Source organism: Citrus sinensis, chromosome 4 (genome assembly GCF_022201045.2).
Source record: "Citrus sinensis cultivar Valencia sweet orange chromosome 4, DVS_A1.0, whole genome shotgun sequence".
In the NCBI taxonomy this organism is placed as follows: domain Eukaryota; kingdom Viridiplantae; phylum Streptophyta; class Magnoliopsida; order Sapindales; family Rutaceae; genus Citrus; species Citrus sinensis.
The window spans coordinates 21,183,840-21,204,178 of NC_068559.1; the positions used below are offsets into that span (position 1 = coordinate 21,183,840).

General features: G+C 34.3%; 2 protein-coding genes across 4 annotated transcripts; both read left to right on the top strand.

Annotated features, from left to right (window-relative positions):
* The first annotated feature begins 5,282 nt into the window (after window positions 1-5,282).
* Window positions 5,283-10,058, top strand: LOC102613480 (non-specific phospholipase C3-like). Its single transcript, XM_006484657.3, has 4 exons — window positions 5,283-6,030; window positions 8,440-8,849; window positions 9,187-9,357; window positions 9,488-10,058. The coding sequence occupies exons 1-4, from the start codon at window positions 5,399-5,401 to the stop codon at window positions 9,835-9,837; spliced, it is 1,563 nt and encodes a 520-aa protein (XP_006484720.1). The 5' UTR covers window positions 5,283-5,398; the 3' UTR covers window positions 9,838-10,058.
* A 457-nt stretch (window positions 10,059-10,515) lies between these two features.
* LOC102613188 (putative acyl-activating enzyme 19) lies at window positions 10,516-20,332 on the top strand. 3 transcript variants are annotated; one of them, XM_052439282.1, is made up of 17 exons: window positions 10,526-11,336; window positions 11,599-12,057; window positions 12,190-12,386; window positions 13,042-13,245; window positions 13,731-14,453; window positions 14,747-15,372; window positions 15,968-16,043; window positions 16,136-16,222; window positions 16,535-16,578; window positions 17,113-17,221; window positions 17,676-17,735; window positions 18,383-18,467; window positions 18,596-18,660; window positions 18,788-18,847; window positions 19,569-19,613; window positions 19,891-20,000; window positions 20,076-20,332. In XM_052439282.1, the coding sequence occupies exons 1-17, from the start codon at window positions 11,030-11,032 to the stop codon at window positions 20,308-20,310; spliced, it is 3,492 nt and encodes a 1,163-aa protein (XP_052295242.1). In that variant the 5' UTR covers window positions 10,526-11,029; the 3' UTR covers window positions 20,311-20,332. The 3 variants fall into 3 exon arrangements, 2 of the variants coding, with proteins under 2 accessions (XP_052295242.1, XP_052295243.1); XM_052439283.1 differs by having other exon boundaries at window positions 11,205-11,336; window positions 11,546-12,057; XR_008054016.1 differs by lacking the exons at window positions 18,383-18,467; window positions 20,076-20,332 and having other exon boundaries at window positions 10,516-11,336; window positions 19,891-19,934.
* The last annotated feature ends 7 nt before the right edge of the window (window positions 20,333-20,339 follow it).

The following is a 20,339-nucleotide window of genomic DNA, read 5'->3' on the forward strand; positions in this document are numbered from 1 at the left end:
GATCACTATAACGGGAGCTTGTTTTATGCCATTATAGTTTTGGTAAAATACCAATCTAGATGAAATTGTTACTGTATTTTGTCATAATCTAAATCCTAAATAATATAGCAACTGCTATTATGAGTTTCCATTATTTGAGAAATCTATGGGATTGTAATATGAAAATGAAACATGTTTGTAGTGTGTTCTATAATGTATGTTGTGAATATGAACAAGCAAAATTTGGAAAAATCTTATGCTTAGTTTGGCTAGATTGCAATGCGCAACTCTTTAATTGTATACTGGTAATACTTTTGTTTGCCAGGCTTGAGCTTTGATTTGAGAATCATTATTTTGTGCCGTTTATATGCTATATGTGATGTTTATATTAGATAATCATCATTCTGTCTGTGCTATTTATATGCATTATGGGTTGTTGTTTATATTAGAACAGAATTTGTTCAATTCAAACACAACTGAAAGCTTGTGATAAATGCTGCAAAAGCAATAAGGTTTTACGAACTTCACGTACAAAAGAAAATCTGAATCGTAAATTTTGGAAGTGTAAAGGATGTGGGGCTTTTGAATGAGATGATGATTGGAAGAGCAGTGAATGTAATGACTTTGGAGGGATGACAGATCAAAATATAAACCAGAATAAAATTGAAATGTTGTTAGGAGAAGTCCGCAAGTTAGGGCATCAAATCGAATGCTTATCTTTTCAATTTTAATTGTTTGAGCAAAAACTTCAACAAAGACGACAACGTCAATTGTCGGAGGGCGAACTACAAAAAAAAGAACCAAGTGTTATTGTAACATACGTCCCATAAATAATTATAACTCTTTTAATATGTATTATATTTAAGTTTTGTAATTAACTAATGTACCATTATCTTTCTTTCTTTTTTTGAATTGTATCATGAATGCTTCAGTGGATGTAAATTATTGTTCGCAACAATAATGTTAACATATTAGCTTCTTTTATTAATATATTTGCTTCTTTTGTTCTGTCAGCTGACTTATATATTATATTTGAAGTTACTGATAATTGTTGCACATTAAAAAACATTTAAGCTTGAGATTAACACATATACCTAAATGCATTCATTTAGGAGACAATTTATTCATAAAACCAACATCCTGCATACCCTTCAACCATTCCAGTAGCACACGACTAAAGAATGAAATCCATGCAGTAAATGATAAATCTATTAAAGGACCATGCCTAGAACCAACTAGTGTACACCAATATTCCAATACCACATAACTAAAACTACCGATATGCCATTAAAGGAAAAATATACCATTACAAAAATAAATCCATATATGAAATCCACAAGCTCACATATCATAGCCAAAGGCTTGTATTCGAATATTAATGAGAATAAAACAAAAACAATGCTATTCTACGACATCACTTCGAAACTCCCTATCAACTACATATTCATTATCTTGCTGAAATAGTAGCTGGTGAAAATGTCCATACGGCTGGAATTGTAGTTCCTATTAGGGGTGGACAAAATCGGGTTCGGTTCAACTAGATTGGATTTTGGGTTGTTCGGGTTTGACAAAAATTAATCCGAATTTACAACCCGACCCGATAATTCGGATCGAATCGGGTCGGGTTGTAAATTCGGGTTGAATTCGGGTATATTAGTTTCGAGTTGGCCAACTTTCTTGATTTTGTTACTAACTATTTAAAAACACATAATTACAACAATTAAATACTAAATATTAATTGTTTAATTTAACCATATATACTATCAATTCAAAGCTTAAAAAAAGCTTCAAAAGTGAAAACTCAAGATTTAAAGAGGAGAAACTCGGGTCGAATAGCTCGGGTTGAAGGCTTGGAGCAGTAGAATGTAGATTGGTAGCACCTTGCAGCAGATCAGCGGCACTTGCGGCAAATCGGCAGCACTTGCGGCAGATCGGTGGCCACTGACACGTAGCAGCAAACCGACGGACACGTAGCAGCAGATCGACGGAGGCGTAGCAAATCAGGCATGGAGACGCGCAATAAATATGGCATGAAGATGCTGGTGAGGCTGTGACTTGTGTGGTGGCCTCTGTTGGCGGCTTGGCATTGGCCCAACGCCGTTGGCGGTGACTGTGTATGTGTTTTGTGTAGTGAGATTGGGGATTGTGTAATGAGATTAGGGGTTGAGGAGGGTTGTGAGTGCTTGTGTTAGTAATTATGTATTTTGAAAATGGGAATTGTGATTTGTGTGTGCTTTAGGTTTATGTTTTTTTTTTTATAGCAACCTGATTGGGTTTTCGGATCGAATCAAACTTGATTCGATCACAACCTGATCAGGTTTCATTGTTTTCATTCGATCGGGTTTTTTTTTATAACCAAATCCGATCCGAACCCGAAATTTTTTCGAGTTGGATCGGGTCGGGTCGGGTAATTCCCTAGTTCATATTAAAAGAAAAATTAAATATTTTGTTATAATAAAAGAAAGTAAAGTAGATTAGATGAAAATGTCCATGCGGTTGGAATTGTGGTTCCTATTAAAAGAAAAATTAAATATTTTGTAGCCTGTTTTTGCATTAGGTTGGGACTTTAAAATATTCGTAGATTTGCTTCTTGTCTCACCACTTCTCCAACAAGCAAAAGTCACATTTCTAAGTATCCCATCACCATCCTTTCTACTAGTTCTCCACATAACCGGAAATCATTTTCTTTTGTTGTACTCTTTGAAGTAAATAAACAGATCAGTATCACTATTGAATGACATCCCAATTATTAAATCATCGTCCTCCTCAATTTTCTCCAACTCTTCAACTTCGATGTCCTTTTCCATATTCTTTATTTCTAAAAAATTAAAATAATTCATATTGACAAAGTGCAAGCAACAAAATGAAAATAATTCATTTTAACAAATTTAATTTAAAAAAAAACAAAATAATTCATATTAACAAAAGTAGCAAAAACAAAATTAAATTTCAGCACAACCTCAGAAAACTAATTCATATCCTATGCAAGCTACCCTTGTTTAAGCTTCCATGAAAAAATCAGCACAACCTTACAAAACTAAACTAACTGATGATAGAAATTGTGAAAACAGATTATCATAATAACAGTTGAATCTAAAGCTAAGTGTTATTGTTTTCAACATAAAACTAAACTACCTTACTTGCTCAGTATTCTCAACACAAAATAACATAATTTGTGTCTTTGATTGCAGCGTATTTATTTATTTCGTGCTTAATATTAACTTTGTAATACACTTGAATGTTTGCTCCATCCTGCCTGAGGCTAGACTTGCAAATCAAAGTTATAAAATTCTATGGCTGCCGAACATGCTCCAAATCATGTTTTCTTGCATAATCATCAGTAATTATTAAACAATTAAACAACATTCTATAATTCCTAACCGCAAGTTTTAACAATTAGTCAATATAAATTAACATAATAGCAGCTAAGATGTCACAAATTAATAATTAGCACAAAAAAATTTCTAGTTAATGAAGCAAACTACCTGCAGAAATTGATTGTCGCAATCGACGATAAGTGAAGTCAGTCTCCAAGATGCAACTCAATTTCTCACACAGCCAAGACAATGAGACACTGTGAGAGAGACTCGATGGATTTCACACTGTGAGGGAGAGTCCACGAGTGGAACAGAAAACATCATGGGAGAATTAGTTGCTGAGATTTCTAGCTTGAGTGAGGAGTGTATTTGGTGTGAATGAGAGGGAGAGTGACAGCATTGTGTGAGATCTATTGCGCGCGTATTGTGTTTGTATGTTCAAACAGTAACCTTTTATATTGCACCCAAAACGCACCGTTCAGTACTTATTGTGGTGCTTGCTGTGTGCTGAATATTGGTGTTGCCCAAATTTTTATCATGGGTTGGAAAAAATTTCACATAAAATAAGGGTTAAAATGAAATTTACCAACTTCTAGGTATAAGTTACAGTTGGCCCCCTTACGTGTATTTTTCATGCCTAAAGTGCACCTAGTTATATGATTTCTCCATTTTAGTACTCATATTTGGCCCTCTCAATATTATCGATTTTATGTTTTAGCCCACTCAAATTTATGATTTCTATATTATGACTTCCCTTGAACTAAAATCTCGATTCCGCCACCGCTGGCCATCGCCAGTTTCCAGTTGTTGCCAGCCACTAGCAATATGTCAATCTTGGATTTGATTGGAGATTTTTTTTTAAACAATTTTTTTTATTACTATATCTAATATATTTAAATAAGACTCTTCCGTACGTCACTCAATTATGCAACAGTAGATATAATTTAAAATTTGAGCTATATAGCTGGCTTTAATTTTTAAAACCTGTAACGACTGGTCCTTATCCTCACATCAAATTACACTCATGACATTATATAAGGGTCATTTTTCTACTGTCTATAAAATATCTACCCGATGCTTGTTATTTTATGTCCACTAGAAATTGATATTTATATATGTATATAACATTATTGATTGCATTTTGAACATGTTTTTGCGAAAAATCACGTGGTGGAATCTATGCGCGATAGATCGGTCCATTCAATAATTTTCTTAATTATCCTTTTTTTGTCTATTTCATGATCTGTCTCATCTGTCTCACATACTGATATTTAGCACTACACGACAGCGCTGTTTCATAATGATTAATGTAATTGGAGAGTACTCGATCACCACACATTATTTAACTAATAAATTCGATATCTTTATTGGAACTGATTGGTTTGAACTTTCAACTTTATCATGTAGGCTCTTTCTCAAAGTAAAGAGCCAGGCTGTCACCTTTAATCATTAATCGAAGAATTAATTAACGATAAATATTCAACATTGTGATCATTTCATACCCCGAATTCACTCATGCAACTCTCTCTCTCTCTCTCTTTTTAGGTCTTTTTCTATTGTTTTTGGGTTGATTAACTAAGAATGATTCTTATTTGTCTTGGACACGCTTATTTAGTCTACTTAGTATTATTATTATTATTATTATTTTCAATAAAAATATTAAATGAGGTCATTTTCATCACCTTACCTGATCCTCGCGGTCAAAGATACATATAATTTCAATAGAAAAAAAAGTTTCAAAATTATCATAGCATGTTGTGTGTTGGAGTCATTCAATGTGTACACTCTGATGCATCAGTTGGATTCGTGTTACACGCATTTCTTATTTATCTTTACTTAACACGTTTTAAAACATATATTAATTACTAAAGTAAACGTTTTTTTTGTGAATATTCTTTTCCTGATTTCCTCTCACTATCCCAGGCCCTACCAAATTAATAAATTTAAATAAAATTTTTTTTATTTCTTACATAACCCGGCATCTTTCTCACGCTTTCCTCTCCTCTCTCCCTCTATCTCATTGTCTTTCTATAAATATCTTCGGACACAAATAATCGTCAAAACATCGTTATTATCACATTGAAAAAAAAAATAACACAAAAATGGTAGCCGAAGAAAGCAGCAGCAGCCCCATCAAAACGGTGGTCGTTTTGGTGCAAGAGAACCGCTCATTCGACCACATGCTCGGCTGGTTCAAGTCACTCAACCCAGAGATCGACGGCGTCACCGGTTCAGAATCCAACCCAGTCTCCGCCTCCGACCCGAACTCCACCCACCTACAGTTCAAGAACACGGCAGCTCACATCGACCCAGATCCTGGACACTCATTCCAGGCCATATACGAGCAAGTTTTCGGCAAGCCATGGGACTGGAACAACCCCGACCCGAATCCCGAGACGGGTCCGAAGATGAATGGATTCGTGCAGAATGCTGAGAGCATACAGAAAGGGATGTCGGAGATTGTTATGAACGGGTTTAAGCCTGAAACTTTGCCCGTCTATAAAGAGTTGGCGACTGAGTTTGCTGTCTGTGATCGGTGGTTTTCCTCGATACCGAGTTCGACTCAGTCGAATAGGCTGTATTTGCATTCAGCGACGTCGCATGGAGCTACGAGTAACGATACGAATAAACTTATTGCAGGGTATCCTCAGAAGACTGTTTTTGAGTCCCTGGAAGAAAATGGACACAGCTTTGGGATTTATTATCAGTCTTTTTCGGCCTGCTTTTTCTACAAGTAAGCGTATTCAACTTTTTTAATTAGTTTCTTTTTCGGTTTTAATTAACAAAAAAGAAAAAAAAAATAACGATGATTATGCTCGGTTCTTTAAAGCTGTTACAAGTGGGTACGCAATAATTTGTAGGGTACAGTTAGTAGTTTCATAAACTTCTATCAACACAATAACTGAGGGTAAATGCTCTGAGCTAATTTTTCCAATTATTTTGGATTATTTTAAATATTATATAAAAGATTTTTGTTATAGACGTATTTAAGTATTTTGGTTAAAATCTATATAATTATTATTATTTTTATATGTTGTAGGTTAATTTTTTTAATTTTAAATTATACAGTAGACATGACATTTATTTTTATTACCATAAATTTATAATTTAAACAGTAATTTTTAAGTAATTTTATTTAACTAATTGTAAGTTTGAATCCCGAATAAACAAATGATTAAACACTTAATCTGGCCTTATTATGGCACCGGCTTAAAAGTTGAAGCTGCAAACAACAAAGGTTTCGTTTGCTATAACTATTTAAATAAAGCTGGTTTAAATAAAAATTTTAGTAGTAGAATTTTTATAAGTAAAGTTTTTATTAAAAAAAAATTAGTTATTTGATTATCAATGAGAATTTATATTAAAAATAATAAAATTATTTTAATAAATAATTTTTTAAAATTATATTATGAAAAAAATAAAATAAAGTTATTAAATAAAAAAATTAAATATTTTAATATTTAAAAGAAATTTTTTAATCTCTACTGTTAAAATCTAAATCTGAACCTATCAAAAAAAAAAAAAATCTAAATCCGAGTTTTTACTAATAAAGGTAAAATAATTTTTTATATTCAAATGTTTTATTTTAAAAAATCAAATAATAAAAAAAATTAATAAAAAATTATGAAATTAAATAAACATGATGAATATTAAATAAGTAATAGCAAATAGTAGTAAGCCAATCGATCTCGAAAGTGCTTGCTATGAACTTAGATTCAACGACTCTGGCCCCACGTCCGCACCAAAACAAAATATTTGAAAGACTTTGTGGAGTGATCAGCTGGGCCACGGTGGATTAAATTAAAAGGACAATGACATAACGATAATTCTTTTTTTCAATTAATTGATGTAGTGTTACACGAGTAATTAAATGAAAATATTATTTAATTTATATAAATTATTTTTATTATTTTATATTTTTATTCAACTAGTTATATAATATCACATTCAATTTATAAAAAAAATAATTTGTAGAAAGACATCACTCAAATTGAAATAATGGCCGACTAACTTATATTTTTGTTCTATGATTAACATTTAAAGGTCAAATTTTTAATAGATTTTTTCCCTTTTTTTTAAAAAAGAACCAAAGAACCGTTGACGAATAAATGATAGTTGTTTATTTCGACAGGAGAGTTTGACTCCTCCTCTAGTTAAACTTCATAACATTTTTTTGACTTGTTCATGAGTTTATCAACACGACCGAAAAAGCTGGGTCCAGCTACATCAAAATGTCAGCTTTTTTTTTTCTTTTTTAATTATTAAATGGGTTTTCTGTCCTAATCTTGATTGTATTTTTTTTTAATTTTTTAAACTTTATTTCTATTGTGATTTTAATGTTCATTGACCTCATCCACTGGATATGATCTCATGAACATGTTTTAAATGAATTAAATCCTCTGCAAAATTTAACTACTATTACCGACCAGTCAGACAGCAAATTTTGTTTAAGACAAGTTTAGGTTACGAGATAATCTTGATTCGTTTTAAATTATAATTTTAATATCTCAAAGATAATATTTTTAAGGTTAATAGTTAATTCGTCAGGAACTAAAAATAAAAAATAAAAAATAAAAAAAAAGAAACAGATTTACAGTTCAACATGCATTATGAATACAGATCGGATCAAGGTTACCTAGTAGCTGGCGCATCGGATGCTTATTCCTTGGTTTTAATTTCAATCTATAAGTCAAAAACAATTGAAGCCGAATACTTTAATCAAATGCTATGACAATTAAGTGGGACAAGAAACTATTTTACATTGAATAAAAGAACATTTAGCAAGAAAGCAGCTCGATATTTATCTTAATTTTACGAGTCAACAAAGCAATTCCATCGATTAGCTGAACTTTTTGTAGCATAAAATATAGTTTCTTTTTTTTGTTTGGGGGGGGGGGGGGTTTGGGGGACTAATATTTCTTGTTGAATTTTGATGTGCTTTCATTTGGGGTTAAAATAAAACATAGATTAGATGTACCCAAAAAAAAAAATTAATGTACCCAAAAAAAAAACTTTAATTTGATCTTCCTAAACACATTCATACATTTAATGTAGCAGTAGCAGATCGATTTGATCATGGCTATATAACTAATAGATCCCTATATTTTTATCGTTTCATATATATATAAATATATTTTATCAGGAATCTTAGGAAATTGAAGTACATAGACAATTTCCATCAATTTGATGTAAGCTTCAAGAGGCATTGCAAAGAAGGGAAGCTGCCTAACTATGTGGTGATAGAGCCAAGATATTTTGACTTGTTATCACTGGCCGCGAATGATGATCACCCGAAGCACGATATAGCACAAGGCCAACAACTTGTCAAGGAAATTTATGAAGCCCTGAGAGCAAGCCCCCAGTGGAATGAGACCTTATTCCTCATTATTTACGATGAGCATGGTGGCTTTTACGACCATGTTCCTACACCGGTAACCGGAGTCCCGAGTCCCGATGACATCGTTGGCCCGGAGCCGTTCTTTTTCAAGTTTGATCGCCTTGGTGTTAGGGTTCCGGCCATCTTGGTTTCTCCTTGGATTAAACCTGGCACAGGTCAGTCAAATATGAAATATTCTTCAACTCCTATCTCTTATAAATTTTAATGTCCCATTTTGCCCTTTTTGTTAGTTTTTCGTTAGCTTTTTTCTTTTAATAAAATGATATATTTTTAAAAAAGTAAAGGGAGTGGGTAAAGTTTAAATCTTATTTTCTTCATAATTTAAACTTGGAACAACTAATAAATTAAAATTATTTAAAAGCCATTCAATCACACTGGAAATTTAATATTAATTAGTTTAATTTTCACAAAAGAAGAATCGATCCATCTTTCTTCTTAATTATGTATTTTTTTTAAAAATTATAACCAAAGGTTTTGTTCATTATAATGCAGTGTTGCATGGGCCCTCAGGGCCACATCCTACTTCACAGTTCGAGCATTCCTCAATTGCAGCAACCCTTAAAAAGATTTTCAATCTCAAAGAATTTCTCACCAAACGAGATGCATGGGCTGGAACTTTTGAAGGAGTCCTCAATAGAAGCACTGCAAGAGCGGATTGTCCTGGTAATTAATTAATTAATTAATTAATTAAACATTAATTATTCACGTCGATTTTATTTAATTAACGAAAGCACTAGCGATCAAGTGAAAGCGCAGACTAATTAATTTTGTAACGCACGTATTACTTGCGCAGTTAAATTGTCAGAACCGGTGAGAACGCGTGACTTTGATGCACGAGAAGACGATGAACTCAGCGAATTCCAGCAAGAATTGGTGCAGCTTGCGGCCGCGGTCAAGGGGGACCTTAACAGTGATTTTCTCCCGGACGATCTTCTAAAGACAATGAATGTTGGCGGGGGGCTGAGCTACGTTGAAGATGCTTTCAAGAAATTCTTTGATGAAGGCAAGAAAGCTAGGGAAAATGGTGCCGATGAATCCGAGGTGGTGCTGATGCCAAACAGTACAACTCAGTCTGGGTCTCAAAGGGCTGCACCAAAAACCTATCTCCAACAAGTATTTTCTTGTTTAATTTGTGATAATTGAGCGTGTCAATAAGTCACTCTGAAACATTCCTTGTGATTTTGAAATGTTTGATGTAACGTAGTGGGCTTGGTCCTCAGTGTGTTTGTGTGTGTGATATCTCCTCATAAATTTTGTTTTTTTTTTTAAGCAAGTAATTCAGCTAGTTGTTTCTTTCTTGTACAATGCTTGAGTTGGCTCACGTTTCACAATTTGCTAGATATAAATGAACTGGTTTATCATAAGTATTTGTTTATTTATTATATTTTTTTAATTTTTGATAAGAATGACTTTCATAGAAAGGACCAGAAGCTTAACAATACAAACGCCGCTGGGGCGTGAAACCAAGAAGGCAAAAAGTACAAATTTGTTGTGGAGCGCGAATGCAAGGTTACGTTCGACTTAAGTACCATGAACAAGTTAAAAGACCTATGACTCCAGTCTAAATTAATGCAGCCTCAAACAAATAAAACATTAATCTTAAAATATTCAGACACTAAGAATTTATAATAAAGGAGAGGAAAGATTTTACAAATAAAATCTCTAAAAACACAAGGAAATTTATGGGGTTAGTCCTACCCACTTCAACTAGGTAAAATTTCCTACAAATTGCGGGAAAAAAAAAAGTGGAAGTATACGATTGCACACAAAAATTACAACACAATTTTAGAAAACGAAAAACAAAGTAGATATACATAAAACAGAAGAAATAAACAACCGCAATAGCGCCTCCAAAACAAATAAGCCCAGCAAAAACAGTAAGCGGCAGAGCAAAACAGCAACTAGGCTGTTGCCAAAGCAAATGACAGCTATGAAGGTTAGGAAGTGGCCGAATAACGAAAGCTAATGGTGGGATGGGAACGGCATCCAAGTGAAAGCGATAGTCACAATTGGTCGAGAAATAGGAATGGCAGCAGGCAGCAGCAAGGAGCCTTTTCATGGCCGTAACTGGATTTGAACCACAAACCTGCACAGACCCAGATCTTGAAAACAAATTCTACCACCCACCTCCAAAACCCACCAATGGTCCATGCAAAAAATCACACACTAATCTCTCACCAAACACACGGAGTTTTAAGCCTTCTATTTATAAAATACCGGGTTTTTTAGAAATGTTGGGCCCATAAATAGCCCAAATCGACGAACAAAAGTCCAAGTAAAACCCAAGTTTAGCTATATATGTAAGCAAAATCGAAAATTTGAAAACTAAGCAGAAATGAACAAAGGAAGTGGAAGAGAAAACCAGCAGGAGCGGGAGCAACACTGCTGCATTTCTCACGAATTTCTCAGAGCGGCAAACTGTAACCCTGACAAAATAGCCGTTATACATGCCGCAGCATCACCGTCTGATAGAAAATTGATCAACGGCTCTCCTTCTTCCTCTTATAATCCTCCGGTGTACGAAGGGGACGGTCGCTTCACTTTCTCTGAGGTGTTGGCGTCCGTTGATTCCCTCAGCTCTCGCCTCCGCTCCATTCTCGATCATTCTGATGACCCGCACTTGATCCTACCCCTGACCTCAGGTTACTAGTTTTACTTACTTTTTATTTTTATTTTTTTCGAATTTTGAAGTTTAATGCGAAAGTTTCAATTTTCAAATTTAAGGCTATGAATAGGGCTTTGCAATTTTCAGTACAAAGTACTTAATAAGTGCTCTTAGATAAAAAGTGATTCTAGGTGCTTTTACATTAATAATTTTGATTCAAATTAACAATTTTGGCTTAATAGCAAGGAATAAATTGGATAGTGACATGCCCCTTCCTGTTGACATGTTATCTTCTTCAGCGTCTTTTGCATCAAATGAAGTGCAACCAGCTGCTGAGTTTATCAATGCATATAGACCAAAAATTATCGGAGTATATATGCTGCCATCAGTGGAATACATAATTTCTGTTCTTTCAATTTTGAGAATTGGGGAGGCTTTTTTGCCGCTTGATCCTACGTTGCCAAAAGATAGAATATTATCAGTTATTTCTTCTTCAAATGTTGGCCTTATTATTGCACGTGGATCTTCGTTCAATGAAAGTGGCATCGGTTATTACCTGCTTGATAAATCACATTGGCTTATAGAAAGTGGCATTTGTCCGGTCTTGTGCTTTTCCATGGAAGAAAGGGTGGAAGATACTATTGGTCGGTCAAATATTGTTTGTCATTGTGAAAATGAGAGACAAAGATCATTCTGTTATTTGATGTACACGTCAGGGTCCACGGGAAAGCCTAAAGGTGTATGTGGCACTGAGCAAGGTAAGCAGTTATTTGAAAATTGCCTCTTCCGTGGGGCTTATCCAAAATTCTTGTTTCTGAGTGCTTTGATTTTCCTGTTTCCCTGCAAGATAGTACATATCGATGATGTGATTCCTTTACTTTCTCTTTAAGGTCTTTTAAACCGCTTTTTATGGATGCAAGACCTATATCCCCTGCACGGAGAGGAGCTTTTATTGTTCAAGACATCAATTAGTTTTATTGATCACTTGCAAGAATTTCTTAGTGCTATTCTTACTGCTTGTACGCTGGTTGTACCTCCAATCATTGAGCTGAAAAAGAATTTAATTTCTATCATCCATTTTTTGCAGGTACAATTTATCTGCTATGGTTTACGGCTACTGTCTGACTGTCCTTCCCGTTAAGCTTGTTATATGTGGGCAGCTTTATATTAGCTGTGGTAATGCGATTAAGATTGTAGCAAAACACAGAATTTAGTTGCCCTCACTAGCAGTTTTGGTGGTCAACAGAGCATTCACTGCTTGATGGCCATATAGTAAATATCAATATTATGTTCTGAATAATAAAGAGAGGGTTAAACAACATCTTAATCATATCCTGGTTCTGTTAGATATTACCTGATCAATTCATCATTATCATAAAAGCTTAAGGTTGTTCTTGCATAATGTTTCATAAATCATCTTTGTAGACTTGTAGCTTATAGCAGTTCTTGTTTACCAACATTTTTTTTGGATTAAAATGTAATGATTGTAATTAGACAGTAGAAGTACCTCAGTTAAGAAATGTTTCAGAAAGCTTAAAGTACAAGTTCTTTACAATTGTCACAAGAATTCCGTTGTATGAAGAGGAGTTATTTGCCTGAAATAACTTGATTGTGATTTAGTTAATTTTATTCAATTTTTGTCTTCGTCCATTTTGTTGTTTTATTTCTGGATCTGAGTCATTCTCTTACTGATATTCTGAGTCAATTATAAATGAGTATCATCTTTTGTCTTTTTATTGTAGGCTTACTCTATCAGTAGGCTCACTACTGTTCCATCACTGATGCGGGCAGTCCTTCCTGCTTTGCAAAGTCAGCATAATGTGCATGTTCGTAGTTCGTTAAAATTGTTAGTGCTGAGTGGTGAAGTCCTACCTTTATCCATGTGGGGTATTATTTCCAAGTTATTCCCCAAGATCTCTATCCTTAATTTATATGGCAGTACAGAGGTTAGCAGTTGAAAATCTCATTTTTGATTTGTTATTTGATAAAAGTTATTAAATTGTGCTACTTTATCTCTTCTAAAGATATTCACTCGTGCCACTAATCTGGAATGCATGGTTAGGAAGTTAATATTCTGGAATCATTCTCAATTCTCTAATTTTTTATGTTCTTTCTTGTTTATCACATGATTGTGCATTCGATATTACAATGAATATTATTCTCTTATATGAGCTGAGAAAATGAAAATGCTTGCTCTTGATGCTAGTACTTGAAGGGTTGAGATAATGACTTGAAAAAGTTGTTGCAACAATATTGTGTGTCACAAAGTCGTGCTTTTGATCTTAGGATGAAACAGTATTTCTATTATATGCCTTTCCTTGAATGCTATTCTTGAATAGATGAATAATTGGCTTGAGAAAGATTTTTCACGTGTATCAGCTATCCTTTAGATTTTACATTTAATGACTTATATGTCCATTTTTGTATTAAGGTATCTGGAGACTGCACGTATTTTGATTGCAAGAGGTTGCCAAGTATTTTGGAGATGAACACTCTTGAAAGTGTACCAATTGGTTTACCAATTTCTAATTGTGATATAGTGCTTGTTGAAAGTGATACTGGTAAACCTGATGAGGGAGAAATATATGTTGGTGGTCTCTGTCTATCCAATGGATACTTTTCTGAATCAATTGTTATGCCTTCGGAATATGTAAAGTTGCATAACAACTCCATTTGTAACTGTTCTGTCAGCTGTGGAAGCCAAATGTATTTCAGAACTGGGGATTTTGCACGACGAATTCAAAGTGGTGATTTGGTTTTCTTGGGTAGAAAGGATCGTACTATAAAGATTAGTGGGCAGCGTATGGCTTTAGAGGAGATTGAACATACACTAAGAGGCCATCCAGATGTGGTTGACACTGCTGTGGTTTCTCATAAACATCAGGGAGAACTTGTCATCCTTGAAGCATTTATAGTATTAAAAGAGAAGAAAACATCTAGTGAAGCATTCGTATCATCTATCAAGAGTTGGGTGAGCAATAAACTTTCTTTGGCTATGATTCCCAGCCGCTTTGTCTTTATGGACTCATTGCCAATGACTTCAAGTGGAAAAGTTGATTATGCATCGTTATCAGCTTCAACTTCTTTCACCATACCTGCTCAACATGATGCTGATGAAACTAAAGCTAGTGATCTTTTGCAAGTTATCAGAAAGGTTTCCCCTCTATAATTGATACTCTCTAACATAGTTATTGATGTAGTTATTAATGCTCCGAAAAAGTCTTGTTCTTTTGATTTGTCTGACACTTCCTGGACAATCATTATTGTAAGGTAGTAAATGAGTCTTAATGTTCAAATTTGATTTATCTTCTAGCATATAATCTGTGTTTTACCATTTTCATTTTACTTCATCTTTAACATTTTACTTTCCACTAATCATTAAACCCTTCTCAACAACATTGCCTTATCAAAGAACTGAAACTGACTGTTTTAGAATGATTCTGACAGGCTTTTGGTGATGCTTTGATGGTTGAAGAGGTGTTGCACGATGACAATTTCTTTATCATGGGTGGTAATTCTATTGCTGCAGCATATGTTGCTCATAGCTTAGGAATCGATATGAGATTGATTTATAACTTTCCAACTCCATCCAAACTTGAAATTGCTCTTCTGGAGAAAAGGGAATTGTGCAATTTAGATGTTAGTGCTGATGCTAATTGGAAGTTGAATCGAGAAGAGGACAAGGAGCATCAGTTTCATTCAGGTTATTCTCCCACCAAAAATCATGCTGTTGTCTCTAAACGCTTGAAGGTGAATTCAAACAAATATTTTAAACCAGAACTTAATCATGACAAGGATGGTTTCCCTTGGAATTTATCTTCAGTACCCATGTCCTGTTCATTTAGCCGCTGTAACAAGGTTATGCATGAAGAAAAGTTCAGAGGGAATGCTCTATGTCATGTAAACTGGTCAGTAGAGGCTCCTAGAAATAAAAGAGGTTTTATTCAAGAATTGTGGAAAGTTCACATGGAATCTTGTGTTGATGCATCACCACTCGTTGTTCTTAAAGACTCGGATATTTATCTATTTGTTGGATCTCACTCTCATAAATTTATATGTGCTGATGCAAAAAGGTAGGGACCATACTATATGCACTTTGAAAATCAAGTTCTATCTTTTGTAAATTTCTAGCAAGGATTAAGGATGTTATGTTATGGCGACTATTCGAGAATTAATCTTTTTATTAGCATACGATGCAGACTCCACAATAATGTTTGAATTTTCATTATCTTCTGCTGCAAATGATAGATTTTCGTTACTTACAGATTTCATGTGACTTACAGTATCGCCTGAATTTATCTTTTATGGTTATAAGGATGACGTGTATGTACTTCATGGATCAGATAATGATTTTGTCACATCTTTGGAATGTTTAATGGCTGATGTAGTTGGAATTTATATGCACTTTATGCATCAGGCTATGCTTGTGTCTCATCATTGGAATGTCTAATGGCTAAAGTTGTTGGAGCTCGCAAGTCCTCTATCAATGCTACTTATCATTTTCTTTTAAATGATAAACGAAGGAGTGATGTTTAATATTTTACAATACTGTTTGTTAATGTTTGCCTCTAGGAATCCTAATTCTTTCTGAATGTGTATCATGCTCTAACCAATTCAGGATGAACTCTTCATCTTCTAACTTGACTGTTGTACCGTCACATATCTTAGGAGCTCTGTCCTGTGGGAAATCAAATTAGAAGGACGGATCGAATGTTCAGCAGCAGTTCTTAGTGACTTTTCTCAGGTTTTCATTCAATTGTCTCTGCTTAATCATTTTGTTTCCTTCCACCCTTGAGAATTAGAAAGGATTTTTGTATATTTTTTGTATTTGGTTAGGTGGTCGTTGGATGCTATAAAGGGAAAATATATTTTCTTGATTCTTTAACTGGCGATATCTATTGGACTTTCCAAACATGTGGTGAGGTATGATAAGTCAAAAGCTTTATCATATTGCTTTCATTTCTTGTGTAGAAGTTCAATGTGCATCAATCTAGGATTAGTATTATTTTTTCTTACCAGTTTGCATTACTTTGCTGTCTTTGTGGTTCCTCTAGCATTTATTTCTTGGGTTTTAGTAAAATTAAATTGGAATTATGATTGATATTAACATTTGTTGAAGTTGCATCATGTTTTCTTGAGTTCAATTTGCTCTTGTCCATTCATGTCAAATAATCAACCATTTTTTTGCTGGTCTGCTGACACTTCTGTTGTTGATTGCTTTTGCCACATTTGAAGGTGAAGTGTCAGCCACTTGTTGATGCGCCAAGACAGTTGATCTGGTAATTCTTTAGCGTGCTTCCTCTTGCCTTTTTCTTATGTTAGGCTAGGAATAATGAACGATGCACTCTAATATCAGAGATAACCATGTTGGTTTGCCCTCTTTTGGGTTTCATATAAGGTTATTGACTAATCATTTGTGGAATTGTGGAAATTTAAGATTCTGCTAGTCAAAGTCTTGCAAGATTAGGATTGCTTAAAGTGTTATATTTTAGGACTTTGGCATGACTTTTGAAAAGGTTAAATTTTGGATTAGCCCCCTCGTGAAATAACAATCTTCAAAATACTCTCAAACTATTGTAAACATCAACTTATCCCTATTTTTGTTAAGAAGATAAAAAAAATTATCATCAACATGCCCCTGGTTTCCCCTTATCTTTTAAACAAAAATGAGGGTAAGTTGAGGTTTACAATAGTTTGGAGGTTATTTTGAAAGATTGTCATTTCACGAGGGGGTAATTTGAAATTAACCGTTTTGAAAAATATCTCACAACTCTATAGTGGTCAGTTCAAGATTTAATCTAATGAACATGCAGGTGCGGCTCACATGATCACAACTTATACGCTCTTGACTTTCGAAACTACCGCTGTGTTTATAAGCTTCCATGCGGTGGAAGTATATTTGGTTGTCCCGCAATTGATGAGGTAAATATTTTCAGTAAATTATTGATTTGTCTAATCAATTCTTTTGGCTTACAAAACAATTGGGAACGGAATACCTAATTCATCTCTGCAGGATTTTATTTTAGTTTATTCACTTGCAATCAATATTTTTATTGTTCATCTTTATTCTTGTAGTACAATATATCGCCTTTTGTTGTGATATATTTGTTCATATTTGTACATCTTGCCTAGAATAAGAGTGACATTCTTATCCTTGTGTGTTACCTTTTAGTTTTAACCAAGTCTGCCTGTAGCAAATGATTATAGCACCATAAGATCATGTCATTATTCTATTACTGTCTATTGGTATATGTTCTGAATGTACTTGTTGGCTTATTTACTTCATTGTTGTTAAATAATGGTACAGCTAATGGAACATTGTTGACTACTCTTCGTGCTTATAATTTATGTGATGTGTGATTCAACCTTACTGTAGGTTCATAACGTGCTTTATGTTGCATCTACCAGTGGCCGGCTTACAGCAATATCAGTGAAGGTAGAAGAGACCGCAAGTTAATCAATTTATCAAGCCATTAACTTCTAGAAGGGTAGATTTTATTGAATAACTTGGGCTATATGAGCAACATCAATAGGACACATTGCTCTAATTGCAGTCTTGTATGCAGCTACCTAACTGGATTTCAACTACATCCATGCCTATCTATGAATGGATCTTAGCCGTAAATTAGATACGTTAACTGTGCCTGCCTCATAGAGGTGGTACAGAGAAGTTGTATATATATTTACTATCACCATCCTTGTTGCCTGGATTCTTTCTTTATAGTCAAATTAAATGTAATACTTCTGAGAGTTTGAACCAGAATTTGTCTATTAACATGGTCATGTAACCAGGATATTCTATGAAACCAATCAAATATAATGTGTTAGGAGTCATACATGCACCCAATGCATAAATTTTATGCAAGCTGCTGTTAGAGGTGATTCCCATCAAATACTGCAACCTAGTTAAATATATTTAAGCTCAATTGACTAGTGTAAAATTGTGCAATTATTTAGCAGTTAAGCATCATATATTTCCTTTCTGCATGGTTGATATGTCCAAAAGAGTGTTGTCACCATGTTAAAACTCAGTAGTTTTTCCCTTCTAAAAAGAAATATTTGTTACTGTTGGTTGAATTGTAGGCATTGCCATTCCATACTCTGTGGTTGCATGAGCTAGAAGTACCAGTATTTGCTTCGCTTTGCATCACTTCTGCAAGTAGATACGGTATGTGCTTTCGACTATATCTCGTTAATAGCTGATTCTTGTGATCTGTGGAAGATTTAATGAATTATACTATTTATAGAAAAATAAAATATAAATCCTTGATATTTGTGTGCCTGTTTTTGTGGCAGTTATTTGTTGCTTGGTGGATGGGCATGTTGTTGCATTAGATTCAAGTGGATCCATCATTTGGAGGGTATGGACTATCATTGTTTAATTTTCAAATTCATACCATTCTACTTATTACTTCATTTGGCAGAGTTATGTTGTATGTCTTTGCTTCATCAATGGTTACATTATGCAATTTCATAATACTTTTTCAGTGTAGAACTGGTGGTCCGATATTTGCTGGGCCCTGTACAAGTTTTGCTCTTCCTTCTCAGGTAAAGCATCATCTTCAGGTTCGATGTTACAAAATTGTTAGTTATATCTTTTTTATTAAATTGAAAATCTCATCTGTTACTTCAACTTTTGTTAATAAAGCAGTAACTCTTGAATGAAAAATACTATCATACCGTCAAGCAATTATCTCACATGTAAACATATGAAATGGAATTATGACTTAAAGGAAGTAACAATATTATCTCCAAAGGATAGTCTACATGGCTTATAACTCGTAGTGGAAGCAAGAGGTCATGGGTTCAAGTCCAAGGTGATATTTTTAGTTTGGGGTTGGGAGAGGTGGGGTGTAATGTTGAAAACAAAAAGAGGAACAAAATTGTTTCTATGATTAGAGCTGATGACACATTTATGAGACACATTCATTATGAAAGCCTTGATATTCAGTGATTTCATGAATACGAATGGCTTCTACGGAAGCATTGGAGAAGATGGCGAGACATGAGTTTGGAGTCATAGAAACAGAATTCCTGCTTACTGGCTTAAATTTCATGATAGCTTTCATGTCTTGATCATGGTTATGACACTGATGAAATGGTTAATCACAGCCTTTTTGTTCTTCCAGTCAGTTTGATCATTTTTGCATTCAGGCTTATATTTTATCCAATATAAATGTCAAGCTTCATTCCTGACCTAATTCAGAAAATGAGGAAAGTTAGAATTGGCTTGATCTAAAATTTTGCGCGTTTCCTCTTAATGTTACAGGCACTCGTATGTTCCAGGAATGGAAGTATTTATTCTTTTGAACAGGTAACAATTCAGATAGCAATCTAATTTAGTTTTATGGTTTTGAAATCAAGAGTTTTTGGTGCGTGCTTTTTTGTTTTCTTGGACAAGATGATACTTGTAGATATGTGCAGACATGATCTACATTTAATTCGAAAAGCATAAACGGTGTTGAGATTGCCAGACAATAATTCTACCTATGTTTTGTGAAATCGTCATTTAAGATACTCTCATCAAGAAGCTACCGAAAACCAATCCTCTTTACATAACGCTTGATGTTCATGAGCTGTGTATAATTCAGGAAAGCGGGAATCTTCTTTGGGAGTACGGTGTTGGAGATCCAATTACTGCTTCTGCATATATTGATGAGCATTTGCAATTGAAATCGGAATCCTCCCTTTCGATTGACAGGTAAAACAAACTACCTGTAGGACATGCAACGAAATATGACCTAGTACTGTAACGCATCAGTCTCTCCATTTCCAGGTTGGTTTGCGTATGTACCAGTTCTGGCAGCATACACATTCTTCGTGTCAATTTGGATGTCACCAGGAAGGAAAATCAATCGAAAGATCCCATGGTGCAGGAATTCGCAAAGCGGGAGCTGCAAGGTGACATATTCTCTTCACCTGTGATGATTGGTGGCAGGGTTTTTGTTGGTTGTAGAGATGATTATATTTACTGTATTGCCCTTGAAACCCAACGCCTAGAGGAAGAATGAAGAGTTGTTTTGTTTTCAATAATTCTCCT